This window comes from Schistocerca gregaria, chromosome 8, assembly GCF_023897955.1.
Source record: "Schistocerca gregaria isolate iqSchGreg1 chromosome 8, iqSchGreg1.2, whole genome shotgun sequence".
NCBI lineage: Eukaryota > Metazoa > Arthropoda > Insecta > Orthoptera > Acrididae > Schistocerca > Schistocerca gregaria.
This window is the reverse complement of record NC_064927.1, coordinates 136,258,150-136,285,803: the sequence shown is the minus strand read 5'-3', so window position 1 is coordinate 136,285,803 and position 27,654 is coordinate 136,258,150. Positions and strand designations below refer to the sequence as shown.

Sequence of the window (27,654 nt, the reverse complement as noted above, 5' to 3'; positions counted from 1 at the left end):
CGATCTATTGACACGTAATCAGCATGGCTTCAGAAAACATCGCTCTTGTGCAACGCAGCTAGCTCTTTATTCGCACGAAGTAATGGCCGCTATCGACAGGGGATCTCAAGTTGATTCCGTATTTCTAGATTTCCGGAAAGCTTTTGACACCGTTCCTCATAAGCGACTTCTAATCAAGCTGCGGAGCTATGGGGTATCGTCTCAGTTGTGCGACTGGATTCGTGATTTCCTGTCAGGAAGGTCGCAGTTCGTAGTAATAGACGGCAAATCATCGAGTAAAACTAAAGTGATATCAGGTGTTCCCCAGGGAAGCGTCCTGGGACCTCTACTGTTCCTGATCTATATAAATGACCTGGGTGACAATCTGAGCAGTTCTCTTAGACTGTTCGCAGATGATGCCGTAATTTACCGTCTAGTAAGGTCATCCGAAGACCAGTATTAGTTGCAAAGCGATTTAGAAAAGATTGCTGTATGGTGTGTCAGGTGGCAGTTGACGCTAAATAACGAAAAGTGTGAGATGATCCACATGAGTTCCAAAAGAAATCTGTTGGAATTCGATTACTCGATAAATAGTACAATTCTCAAGACTGTCAATTCAACTAAGTACCTGGGTGTTAAAATTACGAACAACTTCAGTTGGAAGGACCACATAGATAATATTGTCGGGAAGGCGAGCCAAAGGTTGCGTTTCATTGGCAGGACACTTAGAAGATGCAACAAGTCCACGAAAGAGACAGCTTACACTACACTCGTTCGTCCTCTGTTAGAATATTGCTACGCGGTGTGGGATCCTTACCAGGTGGGATTGACGGAGGACATCGAAAGGGTGCAAAAAAGGGCAGCTCGTTTTGTATTATCACGTTATAGGGGAGAGAGTGTGGCAGATATGATACACGAGTTGGGATGGAAGTCATTACAGCATAGACGTTTTTCGTCGCGGCGAGACCTTTTTACGAAATTTCAGTCACCAACTTTCTCTTCCGAATGCGAAAATATTTTGTTGAGCCCAACCTACATAGGTAGGAATGATCATCAAAATAAAATAAGAGAAATCAGAGCTCGAACAGAAAGGTTTAGGTGTTCGTTTTTCCCGCTCGCTGTTCGGGAGTGGAATAGTAGAGAGATAGTATGATTGTGGTTCGATGAACCCTCTGCCAAGCACTTAAATGTGAATTGCAGAGTAGTCATGTAGATGTAGATGTAGATGTAGATGTAGATATGTTTTCCTTCCTAACTTCTGTGATGGCCCTTTTTAGAGACGTCCATTCCTCTTCAACTGTGTTGCCAACTGCGCTATTCCTTATTGCTGTATCTATAGCGTTGGAGAACTTCAAACGTATTTCGTCATTCCTTAGAACTTCCGTGTCCCACTTCTTAGCGTACTGATTCTTCCTGACTAATGTCTTGAACTTCAGCCTACTCTTCATCACTACTATATTGTGATCTGAGTCTATATCTGCTCCTGGGTACGCCTTACAATCCAGTATCTGATATCATAACACACCAGAATGGGACTATCCTGATGCAAAATTCCTGTGTGGAAACGACGCGTTGCTTACGCAACGACATAATCTAATGATGGTCAAGTGTGATCGAAACTAGACATATCGTAAAAAAGTGTGCAACTGAGAGACACTTACCGTATTCTCTCTGGAACCACATGTCGGCTAATACTGAAAGCATTTATACTTTTACGTATATAAATTTCCAAATTTCACAGTTGAATAAAGCTGCGTGAAGACTATGAGGGTCGGAAAGAAAATTTGCCATGCTGCCTGCACTCAATGCTTGTCGTGCTTCAACCAGGTAGTCGGCAGAGTGCTAATGTGATCGTCCAGACATTGCCTCTGGCGTTACTAGACCGCTTACATTTACGTCACTAGACTGCAATTCACTCTTACCAGAGAGTTCATCGAAGCACTTGCAAACTATTCCTCTACTGTCGCACTCTCCATAAGCACAAGGAAAAAAACGAACACTTAAATGTTAGCGTGTGAGCTCTGACTTGTCTTATTCTTTTGCGATGGTTGTTTCCCCCTATGTATTCAGAAGAGAAATTTGGAGATTCAAATGTCGTGAAAAGATCTCACCGCAATGCCTTTGTTTTAATGATTTCCATCCTATCTCTAGTGTCATAACCGTGACACTCTCTCCCCATAGTACACACATTTTAAAAAAAAGTTTTGCATCACCCGTGTTCCCAGAACTCCTGTTGACTGTGCATATTGGATCACAGACACAGTCCCTTTGACTGTTCAGAGATGTCACTAAACCCTCCCAAAGATGTAAACAACCATGCATCAGCAGCGCCTATTAGACGGAGGGGGTCCGACAGCCGATAAGTTCCAGTCATTCCATCAGGAAGGAGGTACACGGCTCGTGTTGTCTGTAGTTTAACCATGCCTAGACGATGAATAACGCGGTTTGGTCGCATCTGCATTGTTACTTTGTGCAGGAAGGAATCTCAACAAGGGAAGTGTCCAGGCGTTTCGGAGTGAACCCAAGCAATGTTGTTCAGACATGGAGGAGACACAGAGTGACAGGAACTGTCGATGACATTCCTCACTCAGGCCGCCCAAGGGCTCCTACTGCAGTGGATGACCGATACCTACGGACTATTGCTCGGAGGAACCCTGACAGCAACGCCACCATGTTGAATAATGCTTTCCCTCAGCCACAGGACGTCTTGTTACGACTCAAACTGTGCGCAATAGACTGCATGATGTGCAGCTTCACTCGCGACGTCCATGGTGAGGTCCATCTGTGCAACTAGGACACCATGTAGCGCGGTAAAGATGGTCCCCATAACATGTCGAATGGATCGCTCAGGCCTGGCATCACGTTCTCTCCACCGATGAGTGTCGCACATGCCTTCAACCAGACAATCGTCGGAGACGCCTTTCGAGGCAACCTTGTCAGGCTAACTTCTTAGACACACTGTCCAGCGAGTGCAGCAAATAGAGGTTTCCTGATGTTTATGGGTGGCATTATGTGGGGCCAACGTACGCCGCTGGTGGTCATGGAAAGCGCCGTAACGGCTGTACAATACGTGAATGCCATCCTCCGGCAGATAGTGCAACCATATAGGCAGCATATTGGCGAGGCATTCGTCTCCATGGACGACAATTCGCGGCCCCATCGTGCACATGTTGTGAATGACTTCCTTTTGGATAACGACATCGCTCTACTAGTGTGCCCAGCATGTTCTCCAGGCATGAACCCTATCGAAAATGCCAGGGATAGATTTGAAAGAGCTGTTTATGGACGACGTGACCCACCAACCACTCTGAGGGGTCTATGCCGGAGGGATCTATGACGTATGGCCGTTGATGAGTGGGTCAATCTGGACCAACAGTGCTTTGATGAACTTGTGGATAGTATGCCACGACGAATACAGGCATGCATCAATGCAAGAGAACGTACTATTGGGTATTAGTGGTAGCGATGTGTATACCAATCTGGTGACCACTGAAGGTCTCGCTGTATGGTGGTACAACATGCAATGTGTTGTTTTCATGAGCAGTAAAAAGAGCGGAAATGATGCTTATGTTGATCTGTATCCCAATTTTCTGTACAGGTTCCGGAACTCTCGGAACCGAGGCGATACAAAACTTTTTTTGATGTGTGTAGAAAATGAGCAGTCATTCTTTGATATTTTTTTCGCTTTACTCCTTCAGTCCTATTCAGTATGGACCGCATACAGTACAGCAGTAATCCAGAAGAGCACGGATAAACGCAATATAGGTAGTCTCGTGGTGCTATTTTTCAAGAGGGCAATGCTCGTCCACAGATGGCGTGTATCTCTATGAACTTTCTATGTCATGCTGAGTTACTCCTTCGGCCACCAAGATCCGTAGATCTGTCCCCGATAGAACTTGAGTGGAACCAGTGGGGTAACCCAATCCCAGTGCCAGTATTCAGCATGTCAAGGTCCACTTACAACAGCCCTGGGCCAGCTTGCCTCAGGAGAGAATGCAAAGGCTATGACACCCTTCGCTATCGAATCAGTTCATGCATTCTGGCCAGAGGGAATGCAACATCATATTGACAAATGTGCTCATTATGCGAAATTCTTTGTAAATTTGATTCGACTCTATAATAATCGAAATTACATCTCACGCCCTGTCAACCCGTGAAGCTCCACTGCACTTCCTTCTCCTCCTCCCCCCCCCCCCCCTCACCCCTTCTAGGTGGTTCACGTTTTTGTCAGGCAGTATACATACAGGGTGTCCACAGTTAAAAATCCAGTTTCAAAATGCTGTAGATAGAGAACTACTGCTCAGAATGACCTCAAATTTGAACAGCATATTATTGACGCGTTGGGAAACGTCACGGAACAAAAAATTAAAGAAAATTTACCAATAACTGATACTGTTAGCGTGTATGGAGTACGATAAATGAATCGCTATACGACGGCTATGGTTTGAGTTGCACTTAGCAACATCCGTACTGTTCAACGTAAACGCGTGCGCAAGTTCGGCAGTCAACAGTTGTCGGACGGGAAAAGTCGGTTTTTAAGTGTCTGGAGGCCAAAACCCGCATAAAAAGCAAAATTACACCGGATTTAATTGTTCTGGGTCCACAAACCTCACAAAAAGAAAAATGACATCAGTTTCTAATTGTCGTAAGATTGGTGCGAGATATGTTCAATATGCTGTCCAGCTCTTTCTGACGCAAGCTGAAATCGAGAAGCAGCATGTTCCACAACAGACTGGAGCGTCTCGGTAGTCACGTTCAGAATGCGTTGCGGAATACATGCTTTCACTTCATCAATGGAGAGCCGACTACAGACGTTAAAGTAACCTCCGACGTGCCACAGGGGTGTGTTATGGGACCATTGCTTTTCACAATATATATAAATGACCTAGTAGATAGTGTGGGAAGTTCCATGCGGCTTTTCGCGGATGTCATAAAGACAAGTTGCAGCATTAGAAAATTGTAGTGAAATGCAGGAAGTCTGCAGCGGATAGGCACTTGGTGCAGGGAGGGGCAACTGGCCCTTGACATAGACAAATGTAATGTATTGCGAATACATAGAAAGAAGGATCCTTTATTGTATGGTTATATGATAGCGGAACAAACACTGGTAGCAGTTACTTCTGTAAAATATCTGGGAGTATGCGTACGCAACGATTCGAAGTGGAATGATCACATAAAATTAATTGTTGGTAAGGCGGGTACCAGGTTGAGATTTATTGGGAGAGTCCATAGAAAATGTAGTCCATCAACAAAGGAGGTGCCTTACAAAATACTCGTTCGACCTATACTTGAGTATTGCTCATCAGTGTGGGAACCGTACCAGATCGGGTTGACGGAGGAGATATAGAAGATCCAAAGAAGAGCGGCGCGTTTCGTCACAGGGTTATTTGTTAACCGTGATAGCGTTACGGAGATGTTTAGCAAACTCAAGTGGCAGACTCTGCAAGAGATGCGCTCTGCATCGCGGTGTAGCTTGCTCGCCAGGTTTCGAGAGGGTGCGTTTCTGGATAAGGTATCGAATATATTGCTCCCCCTACTAATACCTCCCGAGGAGATCACGAATGTAAAATTAGAGAGATTCGAGCGCGCACGGAGGCTTTCAGACAGTCGTTCTTCCCGCGAACCATACGCGACTGGAACAGAAAAGGGAGGTAATGACAGTGGCACGTAAAGTGCCCTCCGCCACATACCGTTCGGTGGCTTGCGGAGTATAAATGTAGATGTAGAACTACGTTCCAATTGGAGCACTGAACAGAACATCTTTCGGATAACACCCCAGCCAGGAGCCAGACGGTTTAAGATCAGATGATATGAACGGTCAGGCTTTAGGGAAATATCTGTGTCAATAATATACTGGTAAAACTTCATGTCATTCCGAGCAGTGGTACTCTTTCTACAGCGTTTTGAAGCTGGAAATTTCATTGTGAAAACTCGAAAGAATTGACGATGGAAATGGAAATGAGCGTTTGGCGTCATTGGTCAGGAGGCCCCTTAAGGGGCAGGTCCAGCCGCCTTGGTGCAGGTCTTATTACATTCGACGCCACATTAGGCGACCTGCGCGCCAGATGGCAATGAAATGATGATGAAGACAACACAACACCCAGTCCCTGAGCGGAGAAAATCTCCGACCTAGCCGGGAATCGAACCCGGGCCAGTTGGGCGGCAATGCGGCACGCCGAGCACCCAGCTATCTGGGCGGACAGACTTGAAGATGTTCAGTTGCTACTCAAAATAGTCTTACAGCACAATAAAAGTTACAAAAAATGGTTCTAATGGCTCTGAGCACTATGGGACTTAACATCTGTGGTCATCAGTCCCCTAGAACTTAGCACTACTTAAACCTAACTAGCTTAAGGACATCACACACATCCATGCCCGAGGCAGGATTCGAACCTGCGACCGTAGCGGTCACGCGGTTTCAGACTGAAGCGCCTAGAACCGCACGGCCACACCGGACGGCCAATAAAAGTTAAAACTTAGATCGAAAATTAAGAGATACGCTACTCGCCATTAAAATTGCTACACCATGAAGATAACGTGCTACAGTCGCGAAATTTAACCAACAGGAAGAAGATGCTGCGATATTCAAATGATTAGCTTTCCAGAGCATTCACCCAAGGTTGCCGCCGGTGGCGACACTTACAACATGCTGACTTGAGGAAAGTTTTCAACCGATTTCTGATACACAAGGAGCAGTTGACCGGCGTTGCCTGGTGAAAAGTTGTTGTGATCCCTCGTCTAAGAAGGAGAAATGCGTACCATGACGTTTCCGACTTTTATAAAGGTCGGATTGTAGCCCATCGTGATTGCAGTTTATCGTATCGCGACATTGCTACTTGCGTTGGCCGAGATCCAATGACTGTTAGCAGAATATGGAATCGGTGGGTTCAGGAGGGTAACACGGAACGCCGTGCTGGATCCCAACGGCCTCGTATCACTAGGAGTCAAGATAACAGGCATCTTATCCGCATGGCTGTAACGGATCATGCAGGCACGTCTCGATCCCTGAGTCAACAGATGGGACGTTTGCAAGAAAACAACCATCTGCACGAACAGTTCGACGACGTTTGCAGCAGCACGGACTATCAGCTCGGAGACCATGGCTGCGGGTACCCTTGACGCTGCATCACAGACAGGAGCGCCTTCAATGGTGTACTCAACGACGACCCTGGGTGCACGAATGGCAAAACGTAATATTTTCGGATGAATCTAGGTACTGTTTGCAGCATCATGGTGGTCGCATCCGTGTTTGGCGACATCGCGATGAACGCACATTGGAAGCGTGTATTCGTCATCGCCATACTGGCGTATCACCCGACGTGGTAGTATGATACCCTCACCTCCGATGAACACTCACCATCGAGGACAACGTACTGGGTTCTATTACTTAAGAAGTCTTCGAGCCACTCACATATTTGGGAACCAATCCCATATGCTCGTACCTTAGTTAGCAGTCTGCAGTGGGGCACCGAGTCAAACGTTTTCCGGAAGTCAAGGAATATGGCATCCGTCTGATACCCTTCATCCATGGTTTGCAAGATATCATGTGAAAAAAGGGCGAGTTGCGTTTCGCAGGCGCAATGCTTTCTAAAGCCGTGCTGATGCATGGACAGCACCTTCTCTGCCTCAAGGAAATTGATTATATTCCAACTGCGAATATGTCCGAGAATCCTGCAATAAACCGATGTTATGGATAATAGTGTGAAATTTTGAGGATCCGTCCTTATACCCTTCTTATATACAGGCGTGACCTGCGTTTTTTCGCAGTAGCTTGGGACTTTACGTTGGGCAAGAGATTCGCGATAAATGCAAGCTAAGTAAAGAGCGAATGCAGTGGAGTCCTCTCTGTAAAACCGAACTGGAATCCCATCAGGACCTGGCGATACAGAAAATGTTCGACTGCTGCGCTGGCCAGCACATTCTCCAGATCTCTCACCAACTGAAAACGTCTGGTCAATGGTGGCCGAGCAACTGGCTCGTCACAATACGCCAGTCACTACTCTTTATGAACTGTGGTATCGTGTGGAAGCCGCGTGGGCAGCTGTACCTGTACACGCCATCCAAGTTCTGTTTGACTCAAAGCTCAGGAGTATCAAGGCCGTTATTACGGCCAGGGGTGGTTGTTCTGGGTACTGATTTCTCAGGATCTATGCACCCAAATCCAGTGAAGCTGTAATCACATGTCAGTTCTAGTGTAATATATTTGTCCAATGAATGCGCGTATTTCTTCTTGGTGTAGCAATTTTAATGGCCAGTAGTGTATAAATATTTTTAAATAAACACTTCTCTTTGGCTGTTGGATGGCAGAGAGCGGTGGCGACCGGGATCAAAAATGGTTCAAATGGCTCTGAGCACTATGAGACTCAACTACCGAGGTCATCAGTCCCCTAGACAGAACTACTTGAACCTAACTAACCTAAGGACATCACACACATCCATGCCTGAGGCAGGATTCGAACCTGCGACCGTAGCGGTCTCGCGGTTCCAGACTGTTACGCCTAGAACTGCACGGGCACTGCGGCCGGCTCGACAGGGATCGCAGTGTGGTGAGGTTTCGTCGTACTGGAGTGCAGCAGCTTGGCATCTGCCGCAGGGGCGTACGCGGAGCGGCTGGGCCACGCGCCCGTGCTGGCAGTGGTGATGCGCGGCGGCCGTCGGCAGCTGGACTGCCACGGCTTCGTGTGCGAGCGCGCCGAGGACGCGGTGGTGGTGGCGGCGGCGCTGTACCAGGCGCTGGTGGCGCACCTGCAGCGCGAGGGCGCGGGCCGCCACCGGCAGCCCACGAGCCGCCTCGACGGCGTCAGCTACGCGCCCGCCGCCTCCAGCGTCGCCGGCAGCAGCGAGGCCGCCCCCTCCGCGCTCTCCGCCGCCTCCGAGCCTGCGGACCCGGCCGCCGGCCGAGAGCCGCCGCCGCTGCCGGCGCCCGTCCGCCCGCCCCGCAAGAAGAGGTCCTCCGTCTCTTCCGCCAGCGAGGACGGCGAAGACGCCATCAAGGTACACCGCAGCTGTGTATTTCTTCCCCTGTTGCAATGCGCCCCATTCAGTCCCCTTAAGCCCGATCCACGCGCAACGATCTGTCTGAGCAGACATCGGTGCAGATGTCTGTACGTGCAAAAGATCGCTGCAAATGTGGTGTGTTCACACGACACAAACCCCAATCTTCTACTCGCCCGCCATCTGTCGGTGTAGAAAAGAAATATCAGCGGCAAGCGACTGCGCTCCCCGTAAACGTCAAAAATTTAATTCAGTTATTTTGAAATATAGAAATGGAGGAAGCTCTGTTGTGGTCTGTGTTCGCAACTTGTGTTGCAAAAAACATTCAGGAAACAGAAAGCGTTCAAAATGGTGTAGACAGGGGCTGCTAAAGCGAAAGCATTTTTCTCACGTACATTTACTGCGAAAGTTGCAGGGAGAATCTGTTTTGATTTACATTACCTCGTGTTTCATTTCCTGGCACATTGACACTCCAATTTTATCTTCAATTGTACTCCTGCTTGGTCTTGGCGTTTCTTGATCACTAAGAAAGCCAAGCAGATCAAAATACCATAACGTTGGCTGGTACACTTGATCTACTCTTACACCAGATATTCTAGCTTTCTGAACTTTGGATAACTCTTTTCGGTAAAGAGTACGCTGACAGACTTAATTTGCTTGACTTGCCTTCATGAACTCATCCTTCAGGACAGCGTAAATAGCTTCACATGTGTTGGGTATTATTTTACTCAACGCTTGTTTCGGTATTGCAGTTGAAAATTCTAAATCCTTGTAGCTCCTTCCTGTTGCTAGGAATCTTAATGTTACCGCCAGCCGTTCATGAGGAGCAATTGCCCTTCTCATGTAAGTATTTTTTTCATATTTTGAGGGGTTACCAGCTTTAAGAGACAATTATAAGTTTCGTCATCCATCCGCAAATAATTTCACCAGTTCGCCACGAATTTTTTTTAATAACCGTTTCTCGGTTTGCCGAGGCGTCAGGTGCTCGCAATTTTTCAATTAGAGCATTGTATGCTACTGTCTTTTTGTCTCGGTCTCTATATTCTTTACTTTTAATCTTCCACAAACATGGGCGGTTTCTACATATTTTAATGGGTCAAAAAATGGTTCAAATGGTTCTGAGCACTATGGGACTCAACTGCTGTGGTCATAAGTCCCCTAGAACTTAGAACTACTTAAACCTAACTAACCTAAGGACATCACATACATCCATGCCCGAGGCAGGATTCGAACCTGCGACCGTAGCAGTCGCACGGTTCCGGACTGCGCGCCTAGAACCGCGAGACCACCGCGGCCGGCATATTTTAATGAATTCACTTACAAACTCTCGAGAACACTGACGAGTATCAGCCATTTTAATGTCCTATGCGCACAAATACAAACTCTAGGCTGAGCAGACAGCTGTTTCGTGCCAGATTTGCAGCGATCTCCTGTCCACACGCTCCAATTTGTCTGCGCAGATGTGGTTTGAACCCACAGATTTGAGAGGTTTCACTCAAACCTCCAACTGCAATTTCCAGGTTTGCACACACCTCATGTTGGTGCAAATCTTCTGTCCACACGCAACGATCTGTCTGCGCATATGTGATGTGCGCAGACAGATCGTTGCGTGTGGACGGGCCTTTAGCCGGAATTATCGTCTTGCACCGCAAAGCTCTCATGCTGTGCAGTGACGCCGCAGACTCTCTTGCTCGTGCAGCACGACACGGAGGTGGGGCCTCGTGGAGATCTTTTGTATTCTTTCTCTTTCTAAATGGTAGCTGCATTACGCTTATATACAGGATGGTCCATTTATACTGTGATGTCACCGGCAGACACCACACTCGCTAGGTGGTAGCCTTTAAATCGGCCGCGGTCCGTTAGTATACGTCGGACCCGTGTGTCGCCACTATGAGTGATTGTAGACCGATCGCCGCCACACGCCTGGTCTAGTCTACAGAGAGACTCCCTAGCACTCGCCCCAGTTGTACAGCGGACTTTGCTAGGGATGGTTCACTGTCTACATACTCTGTCAATTGCAGAGACGACAGTTTAGCATAACCTTCAGTTACGTCATTTGCTACGACCTAGCAAGGCGCCATGTTCAGTTACTAAAACCTGAACAGATAATATTGTGAATCGTCAAGAGCGACGTTCATCATTAATGGATTAAAGTTAAGTATCAAACTAATTACGTCCGCTTTCTGAATTCCAATTCCTTGTCATGTTCCAGACCTCGCGTCAGTATAGTTCTTCTCTCCTCACGCCAGCCTGCGTGAGCTAAAACACGTGCATTTCGGCCTCCACTAGTAACACGATGTTGGCTCTTCTACCAACACAACAGATTGTGACCGGGCCAAATATCCCACGAAATAAGCGTCAAACGAAAAAACTACAAAGAACGAAACTCTTCTACCTTGAGGAGGGAAACCAGGCGGCGCTATCGTTGGCCCGCTAGATGGCGCTGCCATAGGTCAAACGGATATCAACTGCCTTTTTTTTTTAAATAGGAACCCCCATTTATTATTAAATTTTCGTGTAGTACGTAAAGAAATGTGAATGTTTTAGGTGGATCACTTTTTTCGCTTTGTGACAGATGGCGCTGTAATAGTCACAAACGTATAAGTAAGTGCTATCACCTAACATTCCGCCAGTGCGAACGGTATTTGCTTCGTGATACATTACCTGAGTTGAAATGGACCTTTTACCAATTGCGGAAAAGGTCGATATCGTGTTGATGTATGGCTATTGTGATCAAAATGCCCAACGGGCGTGTGCTATGTATGCTGCTCGGTATCCTGGACGACATCATCCAAGTGTCCCGACCGTTCGCTGCATAGTTACGTTATTTAAGCAAACAGGAAGTGTTCAGCCACATGTGAAACGTCAACCACGACCAGCAACAAATGATGATGCCCAAGTAGGTATTTTACCTGCTGTCGCGGCTAATCAGCACATCAGTAGCCGACAAATTGCGCGAGAATCGAGAATCTCAAAAACGTCGATTGCACCCGTACCACATTTCTATGCACTAGGAATTGCATGGCGACGGCTTTGAACGTTGAGTACAGTTCTGCCACTGGGCACAAGAGAAATAACGGGACGATGACAGATTTTTTGCACGCGTTCTATTTAGCAACGAAGCGTAATTCACCAACAGTGGTAACGTAAACCGGCATAATATGCACTACTGGGCAACGCAAAATCCACGATGACTGCGTCAACTGCAACATCAGCGACCTTGGCGGGTTAATGTATGGTGCGGCATTATGGGAGGAAGGATAGTTGGCCCCCATTTTATGGATGACAATCTAAATGGTGCAATGTTGCTGATTTCCTATGTAACGTTCTACCGATGTTATTACAAGATGTTTCACTGCATGAGAGAATGGCGATGTACTTCCAACATGATGGATGACCGGCACATAGCTCACGTGCAGTTGAAGCGGTATTGAATAGCATACCATACCATGGCCCGCAAGTTCACCGAATTTGACGTCCCCGGAATTCTTTCTGTGGGGAAAGTTGAAGGATATTTGCTATCGTGATCCATCGAGAACGCCTGACAACATGCATCAGCGCATTGTCAATGCATGTGCGAACATTACGGAAGGCGAATTACTCGCTGTTGACAGGAATGTCGTTACACGTATTGCCAAATGCATTGAGGTTAACGGACATTATTTTGAGCATTTATTGCATTAATGTGGTATTTACAGGTACTCACGCTCTAACAGCATGCGTTCTCAGAAACGATAATTTCACAAAAGTACATGTATCACATTGGAACAACCGAAATAAAATGTTCAAACGTAACTACGTTCTGTATTTTAATTTAGAAAACCTACCTGTTATCAACTATTCGTCTAAAATTGTGAGCTATATGTTTGTGACTATTACAGCGACATCTATCACAAAGCGAAAAAAGTGGTCCAACTAAAACATTCATATTTCTTTACGTATTACACGAATATGTAATAATAAATGGGTGTTCCTATTTTTAAAAAACGCAGTTAATATCCGTTTGACCTATGGCAGCGCCATCTAGCGGGCCAACCATAGCGCCATATGGTTTCCCCCTTCAAGCTAGACAAGTTTCGTTCTTTGTAGTTTTTTCGTTTGACGCTTATTTCGTGAGATATTTGGCCTGGTCACTATCAATGGACCACCCTGTATAATGGTTTTATGCATATAGACTGCACCGGTTAGTGAAACATTGTACCAGGGCCGGGAATCGACCCAGGTCTCGTGCTTATTAGACATGTGCGTTAGCCACTAAGCCACCTCAGCGCAGCGGTTCACACAAATGCACAGATTATCCTGACACGCCTCCCTTCTCAATCCGAATTCCTCCTTAGACACAAACAGAATTACCAAATAAACTGTTTTTGATGTTGCCGAGCAACAGTCACAAGATAATTTTTAAATGAACACACTGCTGTTTCACTGTATTATTCTTTATTTAATTCCGACCCAGGTTTCGGCCTTTTATGCCAATTTCAAGTGATGTTTATGTCATTAACACATAATGCAGCACATAAAGCTCAAAACTGGCCATAAATTAGGAAAAATATTCACTCCCCATAAAATGGCAGATGTAAAATCATAATCTTGTAGAAAGATCAGTAAATAATAGTGGGAGCACGTCATATTTAATAAAAAGAGATTTACTTTGATATATAAAAGATGAGCACATGATCTTGTGTCAAAGGACATATGTCCATCTTCTATATATCAAAGTCAACTTGTTTTTATTAAATATGACTTGTTTCCACTATTATTTACTGAACTTTTTACAAGATGATGATTTTACATCAGTCATTTTTTTCTAATTTGTGGCGAATTTTGAGCTTGATGTCCTGCAATACATGTTAATGACACAATTAACTTGAAAATGGCATACAAGGTCGAAACCTGGGCAATAATTAAATAAAGAACAATACAGTCAGATGATGGTGTGTTAATTTAAAAAGAAGGAATTGCCAAAGCTCTCCATGTTCTGGAATAGCACCTCAGCATTGAATGTCAATGGAGGTTCTTATACAAATGAAATGACAAAGTTTCAGGGACTTTATGGGTCTGATACAGATATGACTTTATTTACATAGACTGAAAGAGAGTGAAAATTTGTACCAAGGCCAGGAATCGAACCCAGGTCTCCTGCTTACTAGGCAGGTGCATAAGCCACTAAGCAATGATTTTATTTTCGTAAAGATTTGTTCAACAAGAAAAAATGATGGTGACAAACCATCTCCTTGTTTGACTTCTGAAGTAACAAAGAACATTTCTGTGAGAGTGTTTTGTACTTTGACTCTATAATTATATTCTGAATGCACTTTTACACAAGCTGCATTAATTTGTCTGGGATTCCATGTTAGTTTCCGTTAACAGTATCAATTGCCTTTATAAAGTCTATGAAAAGAATGTCACAATCTGAGCTTATTCAAATTCCTTTTCAAGTAGATTTCGTACAATGAAAGTATTTTCCACTTACTGTTGATCTATTTCTTCTAAAGCCATCTTGTGCATCGTCAATAATTTAATAATTTATTCCAGATGCAGTTGTGGTCTTGATGAAATTATGTTTGTATTTTGCATGGAGAGTTGAGTAATGATATTCCCCTGCAGTTGTTGCTAATCAGACGATCTCCTTTTTTATATATTGGATGAACTAAAAAATCTTTCAGTTTTTCTGGAATTTGTTCTTTTTTCCAAATCTTGACAGTTTCTAGACTATGGTTAATAACGTCTGATGACGGCATTGTAAGACGAAACTCTATTAATAAAGTAAATTAATATTGCAAAATATTCAGAGTTTATAGCTTTTTTATTTATTGAATGTAGATAGATAAACGATTTGTAATGAAATTTGTTTCAGCAATGACAGATGCACTTAACGAAAAATAAATTTTAAGTGTTATTTGGCACTTACTAGAAAGAGGACAAGACGCAAAGATTGAAATGAAAGAGCGCTGTCTACTGCCTTCTAAATATTGTTTGATGTGTTTGTAAGTACATATTTTCTCGAGCACATTGATGTATGTATATTTAAATATTTGGAACACGCGTCTCCCCTTCTTTCAGTTCTCATGTGTGTGTACAATATACCATATGACCTTCGCCAAGAGCATTCACTGTTAATTTTGCTTTAGTCATTAATAAACTCCACAATCAAAGTATTCTGTTACCACATTCCAATTTTTTCGCAAAACTGATACTTCTTCACAATCTTCTACCGTTCAGGTGCCAAACTGCACAGCAGACAGCACATGTAGTTCTGTCGTTGACGTGCAACCAAAAACGACCACTTGTAACAAGCGAGACTCAGTACAGGAATCACTTTCCATGAGCAGTCGACCGAGACAAGAAAGATGCTCGTTTAAAACGCACTTTAGACCATAGATACATTTCAACTGTTTTTGCATCGGCTATACTTTACAAAGAGCCCTCTTCGTGCTGGGCTTTTTCACAGTACAGAATAGGTCGGCTGTGCGTATCCATCTCAAGTTGGAGGCAACCTATAAGAGGTTGTTTCTCCCTACACCTGTAAATTTGAAGAAACAGGACACTTCAGGTTCAATAAATGTGTTCCAGGTCCTGTCCTCAGAGGAGATACCACCGCCGCAGAAGTCAGGAAAGAAACAACAGTCACAGTCGAAGGCGCAACAGGAGCAAACTCGTAAGTTACCAGCACCAACACCACCGCATCAGCAGCAGCAACACGAAGAGCAGCAACAAAAGCACCAGCAGAAGCCACAGTTACCCCAGACACACCAGCAGAACCAGAGGCACCAGTTACCACAGCACCAGCAAGAGCATCAGCATCAGAGGCACCAGTCACCGCAGCAGCAACAGCATCAGCAACAGCAACAGCAACAGCACCAGCCTACAGCCAGCAGCGACCCCAGGAGGAGTGCGGGCCCGGGACCAGACTATCACGACGTCCGGCGTCAGCAGAGGCCCGCCCCTGGCGGCGACATCCTCACCAAGGTCGCCATTCCGCGCAGCAGCAGCTTCCTCAATGCCGGAGGACCGTTGTCCAGGTCTGTACCACGACGAGAAGCGAACAATATATTAGTTATCAATCATAATTGGATCCGTCCTTGTTGAATTCCACATAGAGTGCATTAGTCTCCTTCATTGGCCCACAATGAGCGATGTATTTTGAGCACCATCTTCTCTCTTTCAAGTATTCTGTAGGAACAGGAAATCAAATAGAGGGTGTCTCAAACCATTACATCAACGACCTTGCCGCAGTAGTTAACACCGGTTCTCGTCAGATCCCCAAAGTTAAGCGTTATCAGGCTTGGCTAGCACTTGGATGCGCAACCGTCCAGGTCTGCCGAGCGCTGTTGTCAAGCGGGGTGCACCCAGCTCTTGCGAAGCCAACTGATGAGATACTTGACAGAGATGTAGCGGCTCCAGCCACGAAAATTGACAACGACCAGGAGAACGGCGTGCTGATCACATGCCTCTCCACATCCGCGTCCAGTGACACCCATCATCTGAGGATGATACTACGATACGTCTGTGGCGTTGGCCCTTCCGAGGCTTGTTTGGACGGAGAGAAACTTTTAGGGCTAAAGTGATATGGGTGGTAGAGGTTTCTATGCTATCAAGAACACCAGGTAAAGGCTTTTTGCAAGGTATCCGATTCGAAATATGCATACCATGCATTTTTCTTCGATGTTTTCACTTGCAAAGTAATTGAGACGGACAGTATTCACTACTATGCCTCTTCCTATACAACAATCCGCTCTGGGATAAACTACGAATACTTCATACATAAACAACCACTAATATTGCACTTACTATTCGATGCGCTAAGAGAAGATGTTATATCAATATTTATCTCCATTTGGCTTCAGCGTCTAGGGGATTATTTCAAATAAGTCTTGATTATAATAAAGGTCATACGGGTTCTTAATTACACAAGACTGAAGCGTTTCAGCAGATACTTAACTTTGACGTATTTATCTCGATGATTCCTCGTCACATGTTTGTTTACAAGAAGTTTGGTTCACAATAACACATTATACAGTTTATTATAGAGAAGAAAGCTTTTTTCACAACACTTTTCGGCAGAAAAAACGACCTGTGCGGGCAGTAGACCCGCGTACAAAGGTAGATACGGATCACAGGTCGTCTGATTCTAGACTGATTTCGCACGCATTCAGTTCTATATAACCCACTACTGTTTTTCCAGAATGTTCTAGAAGCTACTTGTTCAAACACCCTGTTTAACAAACAGTTGCAACCAAATAAAAAAAATATATTTCCGTGGTTTCAAACATATGAGAATAAAATTGGTAATAAAATCTAGATGATATGGTTATAAAAAGAATATTGCTACATTTTTATTTATTAAATATAGAATATACACTTTTATATACCTTATGACGCTCCATAACATATATAAACCACGCGCATATTCTAATTAAATTATGTGGTAAAATTTCAAAGCAATGCGGGAAAATCTTCTGTAGATTTACGACTTTGAACAATCGAACATTTACATGCTCATTTATATAAATTAGGCCAGCTTCTGCATGGTCCCTATTTGCTTTTGTATTGATGACCCTTCCGTAACATTGTAACTGTGGCAGACTTGAAGAATTTGGAGAGCCATAAACATATTAAATCGTCTAACCCCTACAGTGCATTGATACTTTCGAACCAATATCAGTAAAATTCTCCAATTGAGTATGTATGGTATTGTGCAAGCAAGTTCAGAAATATGGTATTAATACTGGCACCGTGCGTGCCACTACTCAAATGCGTTTTTTCGTCAAGATATACTTTTCGTTTTATTGAATTCAAGAATCACAAATGGCGGGATCTTTCCGTCCCTTTATTGCTTTTAATGTGGATGTGATGTCTGCATGTTTTATATTCACTTTTCACTAAAATTTCCCCCATTGGCTCTATTGCTTTAAACAAACAGCAAAAGGAACAGTGGGACCATAAAAGGCGAATAATGAAACATAACAAGACTGACAATGAAGTGTGGAGCGGAAGGTGGCGAGGGGGGAAGCTGTTTCCCCCCACTCCCCTCTTTACCACCCGAAGACCTTCTTCTCCGCTGCCTGCTTGTACGAGGGTCCGTCAAAAAGTAAAGCCCCCTTTTTTTGTATTTTTCAACAATTTCAAACACAGCTACTAAACTGAAAATCACAACACTGACGATTAATTTCTGACTTCTCAGTGTAATCCCCTTCCATTTCCTCAGTTTTCGTCCATCTTTTAACAACAGCGTGTATTCCAGTGTGGGAAAACGCACAGCCCTGCTTCCAAAGCCTGCTCATCTCCAAAGGGAATCTCCCAATGAGCTTATTCTAAATGCCAGAACAGATAGAAGTTCTGACAGTGCCATATCAGGACCGTATGAAGGATGAGGAAAGATTCCCCATCCATCGCTTCAGTAGTGTGTCAACTCATTTGTGGTCTTGCGCTTTCGTGCTAAAGAATAACATGAAACGTCCCCTTAGAAAAATTATGAATTACTGTGCTGGTAAACTTCATACGTTATTTGATTTTCAAACAGCTGAGCAAAACTGAACGTACTCAGACCTTTCTCTTTTTACTTATTCTGATCATCACTAAACTCACACACTATATTTTAGCGCTACGCAGTCTGACTTTCAATAATCCCTACAAAAGAATGGCCCTGACTAACAATAAACGGTACCTTTCATGAATCACATGCCTCACAAAAATCTTCGTTACTCGAACTACTGCAATACAGCGAGCGCCAATACTGCCAGCTAAATAAAATATTCTAACTACTGAAGGCCCTAACTACTGATAGGCATATTTAGCAAATGAAAGATTTTGATAGAGGACAAACAATATATTTACCTTAATAGTGTTCAAAACTTTATATATATATATATATATATATATATATATATATATATATATATATATATATATATATATATATATATATCAGCTCATGACATCCAGTCTCACAAATTTGCTCTTTCTGATGGACACACGTCCAGATCATCCGCTCTCAAAACTCTGCCCTCTCTCTCCCCACATCCACCACTGCTGTCGGCTCACCTCCAACTGCGCAGTCAGTGATTTTTAAACAGCCTACTTAATACGTCCGCCAAAGCTTTTGTTGGCGAACTCGCCGAAAACGTGCTTTTAGGTATTTGCTGGTGCTAACGTATTGGATAGAATTTATTATGCATCCTTGCTACAAAAAAACAATAATGACTCCCTATTTATCTCAGAATAGAGGCACACTTTTGAATTTTTTCTTCTTTGATGAATTTCTGTGATGCCACTCCATTGACTGTGTCTTCGATATTGACTCAAAAAAATGAACCCGTGTTTCGTCTCTGGTGACAACTTTTTTCTAGAAACTCCTCTCCCTCCGAACGGAAGCGCTGAAAGAGTTGGAACGCAATTGTTTTTCTTGTCTCTTTATTCTGATTCCATAACATTCCCGGCATCCAAGTTGCACGAACGTTTGAGTATCCCAGTTACTAAATAACTGCTTACAACATCCGCCTTATTCATCGCCACCACCTCCCATCATGGAATGAGGAGGTCTGAGGATGGTAAAAACTTACCGAAACAAATGTTTTTGCTGTCGAGATTGTTTGCGTCCATTTTTAAAGCTCTTTTAGCCAGACCACTGTTCGCCACAAGAAATGTTCTCAAAAATTACCGTTGAATGATAGTCATGACACTGCTTTTGGGTGTAGGGAGGCAGTGGGACTCAAGTCAATTGCAGCCATCCGGTGGTGACCACAAATGATGTCATCGATTCGCCGAATGTTATGTGGAGTTACTGAAGTCACCCGCCTACAGCTCCATGTTTCGTCAGCCAACGGTATTTGCCCTTCAGATTCGTTACAGCGACCAACCCACCGTTTAACAGTGCTGATATCCATAGTTGCATTACAGTACACAAACAGTGGTAAGCCAAAACATTGTGACCACTGCCCACCGTGGCGCTGAATACCGCCTGTGGCGTTGTGGGCACGTGACGCGATAATAAAAGTATGTAAGCGCAGCAGACACAGACGGGGTATCACACTAGTGAAGACATGGGCCCCAAATGGGAAAATCCATTGAGATAAGAAACTTCACAAGGGCCAAATTGTTATTACGCAGGGCCTGTGAATGAGTATGTCGAAAACGGATAAACTGGTCGAATATTCATATGCTACTGTTGTGAGCATATACGGAGAGACGTAGGGGGTCACTGAAATTGCCACTAGGTGGTAAATGGCTGGACTTCCACGACTCTTCAGAGCACGTGGGGTTCGGAGTAGTCTACTCTGTAAAAAAGGACAGATGGAGATCTGTGACATCTCTGCCGAATGAGCACAGCGCTGGTGCACGCACAAGTGTTTCGGAGCATGCCGTTCATAGCACATTGTTGAACATGGATTTCCGCTGCAGACCGCCTCTTCGTGTAAACTTGATGACCCAACGGCATCGTCAGTTACGATTGCAGTAGGCTGGAAACCATCGGGAGTCGACCGTCGATCAGTGTAAACGTGTCGGCTCTTCCGGCGAATCAAATTTTTGGTACACTAGGTCAATGGTCGTCTCCACAAACGCCGTCATCGAGATTAATGGCGGCTCGGAACGTGCAGCGTATCACGCACGCAGGCTGGTGGGAGCAGTATGATGGTGTGGGAGACATAACCCTGCGGTTGCGCGAGACTTGTGGTAGTAATCGAAGACACAATGACAGCTCGGAACCACCTGCATTTCTTCAAACTTGATGTCTTTCCCGAAGACGATGTCATGTTTCAGTAGTTAACTGTCTGTGTCTCGGAATCAGAACCGTTCTACAGTGATTTGAGGAGCATTATAGTGGACTCACGTTGATGTCTCGGCGACCAAATTCGCCTGATGTAAATTCTATGGAATCCCTCTGGGTCGCTATCGGGTGCCATCACCGCGTACACAAATCAGCGATCCGTTATTTACGAGAATTACATGACCCGTGCGTAGACATCTAATTCCAGATACCTCCGCATGCCTACCAACAGACTGTCGAATCCCTGATAAGCAGAATCAGTTTCGTTCCGAAGACGGACAAACAAGCTATTAAGCAGGTGTTCGTAATGTTTTGGCTCATCAGTGTATGTCTTTCGTTGACATGAATGGCGCTTTCTAAAACAACATCGCTTTATGTCATTTTGCAAGCGACTGCGCTACTGGAATCTGTCGACGCAGAAATTACTACTGGAGACGAAGCTTTGCGGAATCTGCGCCAAACTGAAATTTTGGCACTTAACAAACTGTATTGAACAGGGAAAAGATAGCAGGCATTACTTTTTGGTTGATCCTTGTAGAATTAAGATTACTCGGCACTCGTCCAGGTACAGTGGACGCGGGGGGACGGGCGGCGTCGGTGTGGGCGACTGCGCTGCCAGAGGCGTCGGGGGCGGCGGGGGCGGCACCCTGCACAGCAGCGACGGCGGCAGCAGCCCGCTCGGCTTCAACGAGCTGTTCACCGAGTTCCGCGTGCACGAGGGGCTGCACTCCACCGACGACATCCTGGACGCCATCATCGACGCCGAGGGCATGTCCTTCAACGACCTCAAGCCCATCTACAAAGAGTTCCTCCTGAAGCTGGCGTTCACGCTGACGCGCGACGAGCTGTACCAGCGCAGCAAGAGCATCATGCGGCGCCAGCGCAAGAAGCAGCAGAAGCACCGCAAGGGCCTGTACGCCCCCGGGAGCACTGGGGGCGGTCTCAAGCGCGCCTTTCGCCGTTCCGTCTCCAAGCTGAAGCCCAGGCCGGGCAGCTTCGAGTTCACCTCTGTACTCTTCCAAGTAAGCTTTTTTTCACAAATTACAATTAATCCTGAACGAAATTTTCACTCTGCAGCAGAGTGTGCGCTGATATGAAACTTCCTGGCTGATTAAAACTGTGTGCCGGACCGAGACTCGAAGTCGGGACCTTTGCCTTTCGCAGGCAAGTGCTCTACCATCTGAGCTACTCAAGCACGACGCACGCCCCGTCCTCACAGCTTTACTTCCACCAGTACCTGGTCTCCTACCTTCCAAACTTCACAGAAGCTCTCCTGCGAAACTTGCAGAACTAGCACTCCTTGAAGAAAGTATATTGCGGAGACATGGCTTTGCCACAACCTGGGGGATGTTTCCAAAAGGACGGGGCGTGAGTCGTGGTTGGGTAGCTCAGATGGTAGAACACTTGCCCGCGAAAGGCAAAGGTCCCGAGTTCGAGTCTCGGCCCGGTACACAGTTTTAATCTGCCAGGAAGTTTAATTAACCCTTCCACTACGCATTTAATAAATCAGCCACGACATTATGACCACATACCTAATAGCCGGTATGTCCACCTTTGGCACGGATAACGCGTCGTGGCATGGAAGCAATGCGGCCTTGCTAGCTCACTGGATGGAGTTGGTACCATATCTGCACACACGCCAGCCACCTAACTCCCGTAATTTCTGAGAGGGGGGGGGGGGGGGGATGAGCTCTGACATTATGTTCAATCACATCACAGTTGTATTCGATCGGGTTCAGATCTTTCGAGTTAGCGGGCCACCACATCAATTGGAAATCGCAACTGTCTTCCTCGAACCACTCCATGACACTCCTGGCTTTGTGACATGTCACATTATCTTGTTGATAAATACCACTGCCGTCTGGAAACAAGATCGCCATGAAGTGTGTAAGTAAGCTGTTTAGGTTTTTATATTGGTAACGCCAAGCAGCACTCTCTACGAAAATCACTGGCTGTGCTGTGTGCAGTCTGTGTGTGGTTTGCATTGTTGGAATTTGCTATTGTAGTGTTGGGCAGTTGGATGCGAACAGCGCGTAGCCCTGCGCAGTTGGAGGTGAGCCGCCAGCAGTGATGGATGTGGGGAGTGAGATGGCGGAGTTTTGGACAGAGACAATAAATTTGTAAGACTGGATGCCATGAACTGATATATATATTATGACTTTTGAACAATATTAAGTCGTATAACCCGATGAGGTGGTCTCACAGATTTTCGATTGGATTTAAATCCGGGGAATTCGGTGACTCTCTAGTACGATAAACTCATCCTGGTGCTCTTCAAACCACGCACGTGCACTGCGAGTTGCTCGACGTGTCCCATCGTGCCGAGGGAAGACAAGCTGCATGCAGAGATGAACATGGTCTCCAAGGATAGATGAATGCTTGTGTTGACTCACTGTGCCTTCCAGAGTGACAAGATCACCTAGGAAACACCACGAAGAAACCATTCCCTAGACAATAACGCTCAATCCTCCAGCCTCGATCTTCCAACGATTGTTGCAGAATGTTTGCTCCAGTGGAGTTTAGAAAGGCTACTTTCGCCACTCAGTGCCTGTCCAGTTGTAATATTGTCCTCTGATTTCTGGCCTTCGTGACCGATGAACAGCGGTTGTCATGGGTGCAGCACGAGGCGCGTGCCGTGGAGACCTATACGCAGCAACATTTGCTGAACGGTCGTTGAGAAGACGCTGTTGGTAGCCCCCTGGTTCATTTGGGCTGTCAGTTGCTCAACAATTGCATGTCTATTCCCCCATACATATCTCTGCAGCCGTCGTTCACCTCTGTCATCTATGGCCTGTGGCACACCACAGTTGCCTCGGCAGCGGTTTTGGATAGCGCCATTTTGCCATGAAGGCGAACAGTTTCTTTAACTGCTGCCGGCCGCAGTGACCGAGCGGTTCTAAGCGCTACAGTCTGGAACCCCGCGACCGCTACGGTCACAGGTTCGAATCCTGCCTCGGGCATGGATGTGTGTGATGTCCTTAGGTTAGTTACGTTTAAGTAGTTCTAAGTTCTAGGGGACTGATGACCTCAGATGTTAAGTCCCATAGTGCTTAGAGCCATTTGAGCCATTTTTTATTCTAATACAGTCATATGAACATTTCACGTCAGTGGTTACTACAGTGTTCCTGCGTTTTGGATCCATGCTTGATAGAAGAGTGGACAAAACAGATTTCTCACATCATTTAAGGGAACCCCCTTCTAGCAAAGTTCGCTGACCTACGCTAGTACAGTGACAAACAACAAGGACGTAACTTTTTATACCTGTGATCCACAGTCAAGTAGAATTTTATAAAAGACATCATATTTACGCCAGTGATTTTACAACAATTTCTTTATTTCACGATTGCAATGTTGACCTTACACCATTATCAAGTGAAGCTGAAAAATACAGAATGTTATCAACACACTCTGTATTTTTCAGCTTCACTTAATAATGGCCTAAGGCCGAAATTTCACTCGTTAAATAAAGAAAGTGTTACAGTCACTGGCGTAAATATGATGTCTTTTATAAAACAGGGACGTAGGTGGTTCGAATCCTGGTGTTAAAGAAATTTCCACAACCAGAAAAATGTATTTAAAGAAAGGAAATAGTTGGTTTAGCTCTTGTATATACACTCCTGGAAATTGAAATAAGAACACCGTGAATTCATTGTCCCAGGAAGGGGAAACTTTATTGGCACATTCCTGGGGTCAGATACATCACATGATCACACTGACAGAACCACTGGCACATAGACACAGGCAACAGAGCATGCACAATGTCGGCACTAGTACAGTGTATATCCACCTTTCGCAGCAATTCAGGCTGCTATTCTCCCATGGAGACGATCGTAGAGATGTTGGATGTAGTCCTGTGGAACGGCTTGCCATGCCATTTCCACCTGGCGCCTCAGTTGGACCAGCGTTCGTGCTGGACGTGCAGACCGCGTGAGACGACGCTTCATCCAGTCCCAAACATGCTCAATGGGGGACAGATCCGGAGATCTTGCTGGCCAGGGTAGTTGACTTACACCTTCTAGAGCACGTTGGGTGGCACGGGATACATGTGGACGTGCATTATCCTGTTGGAACAGCAAGTTCCCTTGCCGGTCTAGGAATGGTAGAACGATGGGTTCGATGACGGTTTGGATGTACCATGCACTATTCAGTGTCCCCTCGACGACCACCAGAGGTGTACGGCCAGTGTAGGAGATCGCTCCTCACACCATGATGCCGGGTGTTGGCCCTGTGTGCCTCGGTCGTATGCAGTCCTGATTGTGGCGCTCACCTGCTCGGCGCCAAACACGCATACGACCATCATTGGCACCAAGGCAGAAGCGACTCTCATCGCTGAAGACGACACGTCTCCATTCGTCCCTCCATTCACGCCTGTCGCGACACCACTGGAGGCGGGCTGCACGATGTTGGGGCGTGAGCGGAAGACGGCCTAACGGTGTGCGGGACCGTAGCCCAGCTTCATGGAGACGGTTGCGAATGGTCCTCGCCGACACCCCAGGAGCAACAGTGTCCCTAATTTGCTGGGAAGTGGCGGTGCGGTCCCCTACGACAGTGCATAGGATCCTACGGTGTTGGCGTGCATCCGTGCGTCCCTGCGGTCCGGTCCCAGGTCGACGGGCACGTGCACCTTCCGCCGACCACTGGCGACAACATCGATGTACTGTGGAGACCTCACGCCCCACGTGTTGAGCAATTCGGCGGTACGTCCACCCGGCCTCCCGCATGCCCACTATACGCCCTCGCTCAAAGTCCGTCAACTGCACATACGGTTCACGTCCACGCTGTCGCGGCATGCTATCAGTGTTAAAGACTGCGATGGAGCTCCGTATGCCACGGCAAACTGGCTGACACTGACGGCGGCGGTGCACAAATGCTGCGCAGCTAGCGCCATTCGACGGCCAACACCGCGGTTCCTGGTGTGTCCGCTGTGCCGTGCGTGTGATCATTGCTTGTACAGCCCTCTCGCAGTGTCCGGAGCAAGTATGGTGGGTCTGACACACCGGTGTCAATGTGTTCTTTTTTCCATTTCCAGGAGTGTATATAAAAATGTGTATGACTCACGGCCACTAAATACGTGGTGGCTGAGCTTGGGGAACAGAAGTGTCTTAATAACCTACATCAGTGCAGTTAGTGCCTTATTTGTGGAAACAGCAACCCAGTATCAAAAGAATTCCAGATTATCAGAGGGGCTCGACGGTTGACCATTAGGTCTTCCGTTGTTTAAATTTTATTTGAGATAAGTATTAAATACACAGAACGTAAACGTAGCAACTGTCACACTGGGCGTGTCTTGTCTCGATGTGCAATGTGCAATGCAAGGTTTTTTTATTCGTCAGTCTTCTGACTGGTTTGATGTGCCCCGCCACGATTTCCTCTCTTGCGCCAATCTCCTCATCTCCTAGCAGCTCTTGCGACCTACGTCCTAAGTTATCTGCTGGATGTATTCCTGTCTCCGTCTACAGTTTTTACCCTCTACAGCTCCCTTAAGTACCATGGACATTACTCCGTGATGTCTTAACACATGTCCTACCATTCTGCCCGTTCTTCTTGTCAGTGTTTTCTTTACATTCCCTTCCTCCCCGCTTTTGTGGTGACCCTCCTCATTGCATGCTCTATCAGTCAATCAAATTTTCCACAATCTTCTATAGCATCATATCTCAAATGCTTCCATTCTCTTCTTTTCCTGTTTTTCCCGCAGTCCATGCTTCACTACCATACAATACTCTGCTCCAAACTTATGTTCTCAGAAATTTCTTCTAGAAATTATGGCATTTACTTGCAGAGTTCTCTTCGTCAGGAATGCCCTTTTTGCCACTGTTAGTCTGGTTTTTATGACAAGATTTTAAACATGGCTGAAACAGCAACTGTTTAAATTCTTCACAGAAATGATGACAGCCAAAACAGTTGCAGGATAAAGATTTATTAAAATTCTTGATCGCGATTCCAAAGAGGATGTGACTTACCAAACAAATCGCTGGCAGGTCGATGGACACACAAAATCCTAGCTTTCGCAACCAACGTCTGCTTCTTCAGGAAAGAGGGAAGGAGAGGGAAAGACGAAAGGATGTGGGTTTTCAGGGAGAGGGTAAGGAGTCATTCCAATCCCGGGAGCGGAAAGACCTTAGGGGGAAAGAAGGACAGGTGTACACTCGCGCACGCACACACATATTCATCCTTCACATACACAGACACAAGCAGACATTTATAAAGGCAAAGAGTTCGGGCAGAGATGTCAGTCGAGGAGGAAGTACAGAGGCAAATAAGTTGTTGAAAGACAGGTGAGGTATGAGCGGCGGCAACCTGAAATTAGCGGAGGTTGAGGCCTGGCAGATACCGAGAAGAGAGGATATACTGAAGGGCAAGTTCCCATCTCCGGAGTTCTGACAGGTTGGTGTTAGTGGGAAGTATCCAGATAACTCGGCCGGTGTAACACTGTACCAAGATGTGCTGGCCGTGCACCAAGGCATGTTTAGCCACAGGGTGATCCTCATTACCAACAAACACTGTCTGCCTGTGTCCATTCATGCGAATGGACAGTTTGTTGCTGGTCATTCCCACATAGAAAGCTTCACAGTGTAGGCAGGTCAGTTGGTAAATCACGTGGGTGCTTTCACACGTGGCTCTGCCTTCCGGGTTACAGGACTGGAGTAGGTGGTGGTGGGAGGGTGCATGGGACAGGTTTTACATTGGGGGCGGTTACAAGGGTAGGAGCCAGAGGGTAGGGAAGGTGGTTTGGGGATTTCATAGGGATGAACTAAGAGGTTACAAAGGTTAGGTGGACGGCGGAAAGACACTCTTGGTGGAGTGGGGAGGATTTCATGAAGGATGGATCTCATTTCAGGGCAGGAGAGCCACATTCAAAGTCTGATCCAGTCCCAGAAAGTATCCTGTCACAAGTGGGGCACTTTTGTGGTTCT

General features: G+C 45.8%; 1 protein-coding gene across 3 annotated transcripts in view; it reads left to right on the top strand.

Moving 5' to 3' along the window:
* Window positions 1-27,654, top strand: part of LOC126284886 (uncharacterized) — a 687,599-nt gene that overhangs the window by 640,922 nt on the left and 19,023 nt on the right. For all 3 annotated transcript variants that reach the window (XM_049984141.1, XM_049984139.1, XM_049984140.1), the window contains 3 exons: window positions 8,573-8,973; window positions 15,547-15,995; window positions 21,306-21,762. In XM_049984141.1, coding sequence (XP_049840098.1) covers window positions 8,573-8,973; window positions 15,547-15,995; window positions 21,306-21,762 — 1,307 coding nt within the window. The remainder of the gene's footprint in view (window positions 1-8,572; window positions 8,974-15,546; window positions 15,996-21,305; window positions 21,763-27,654) is intronic.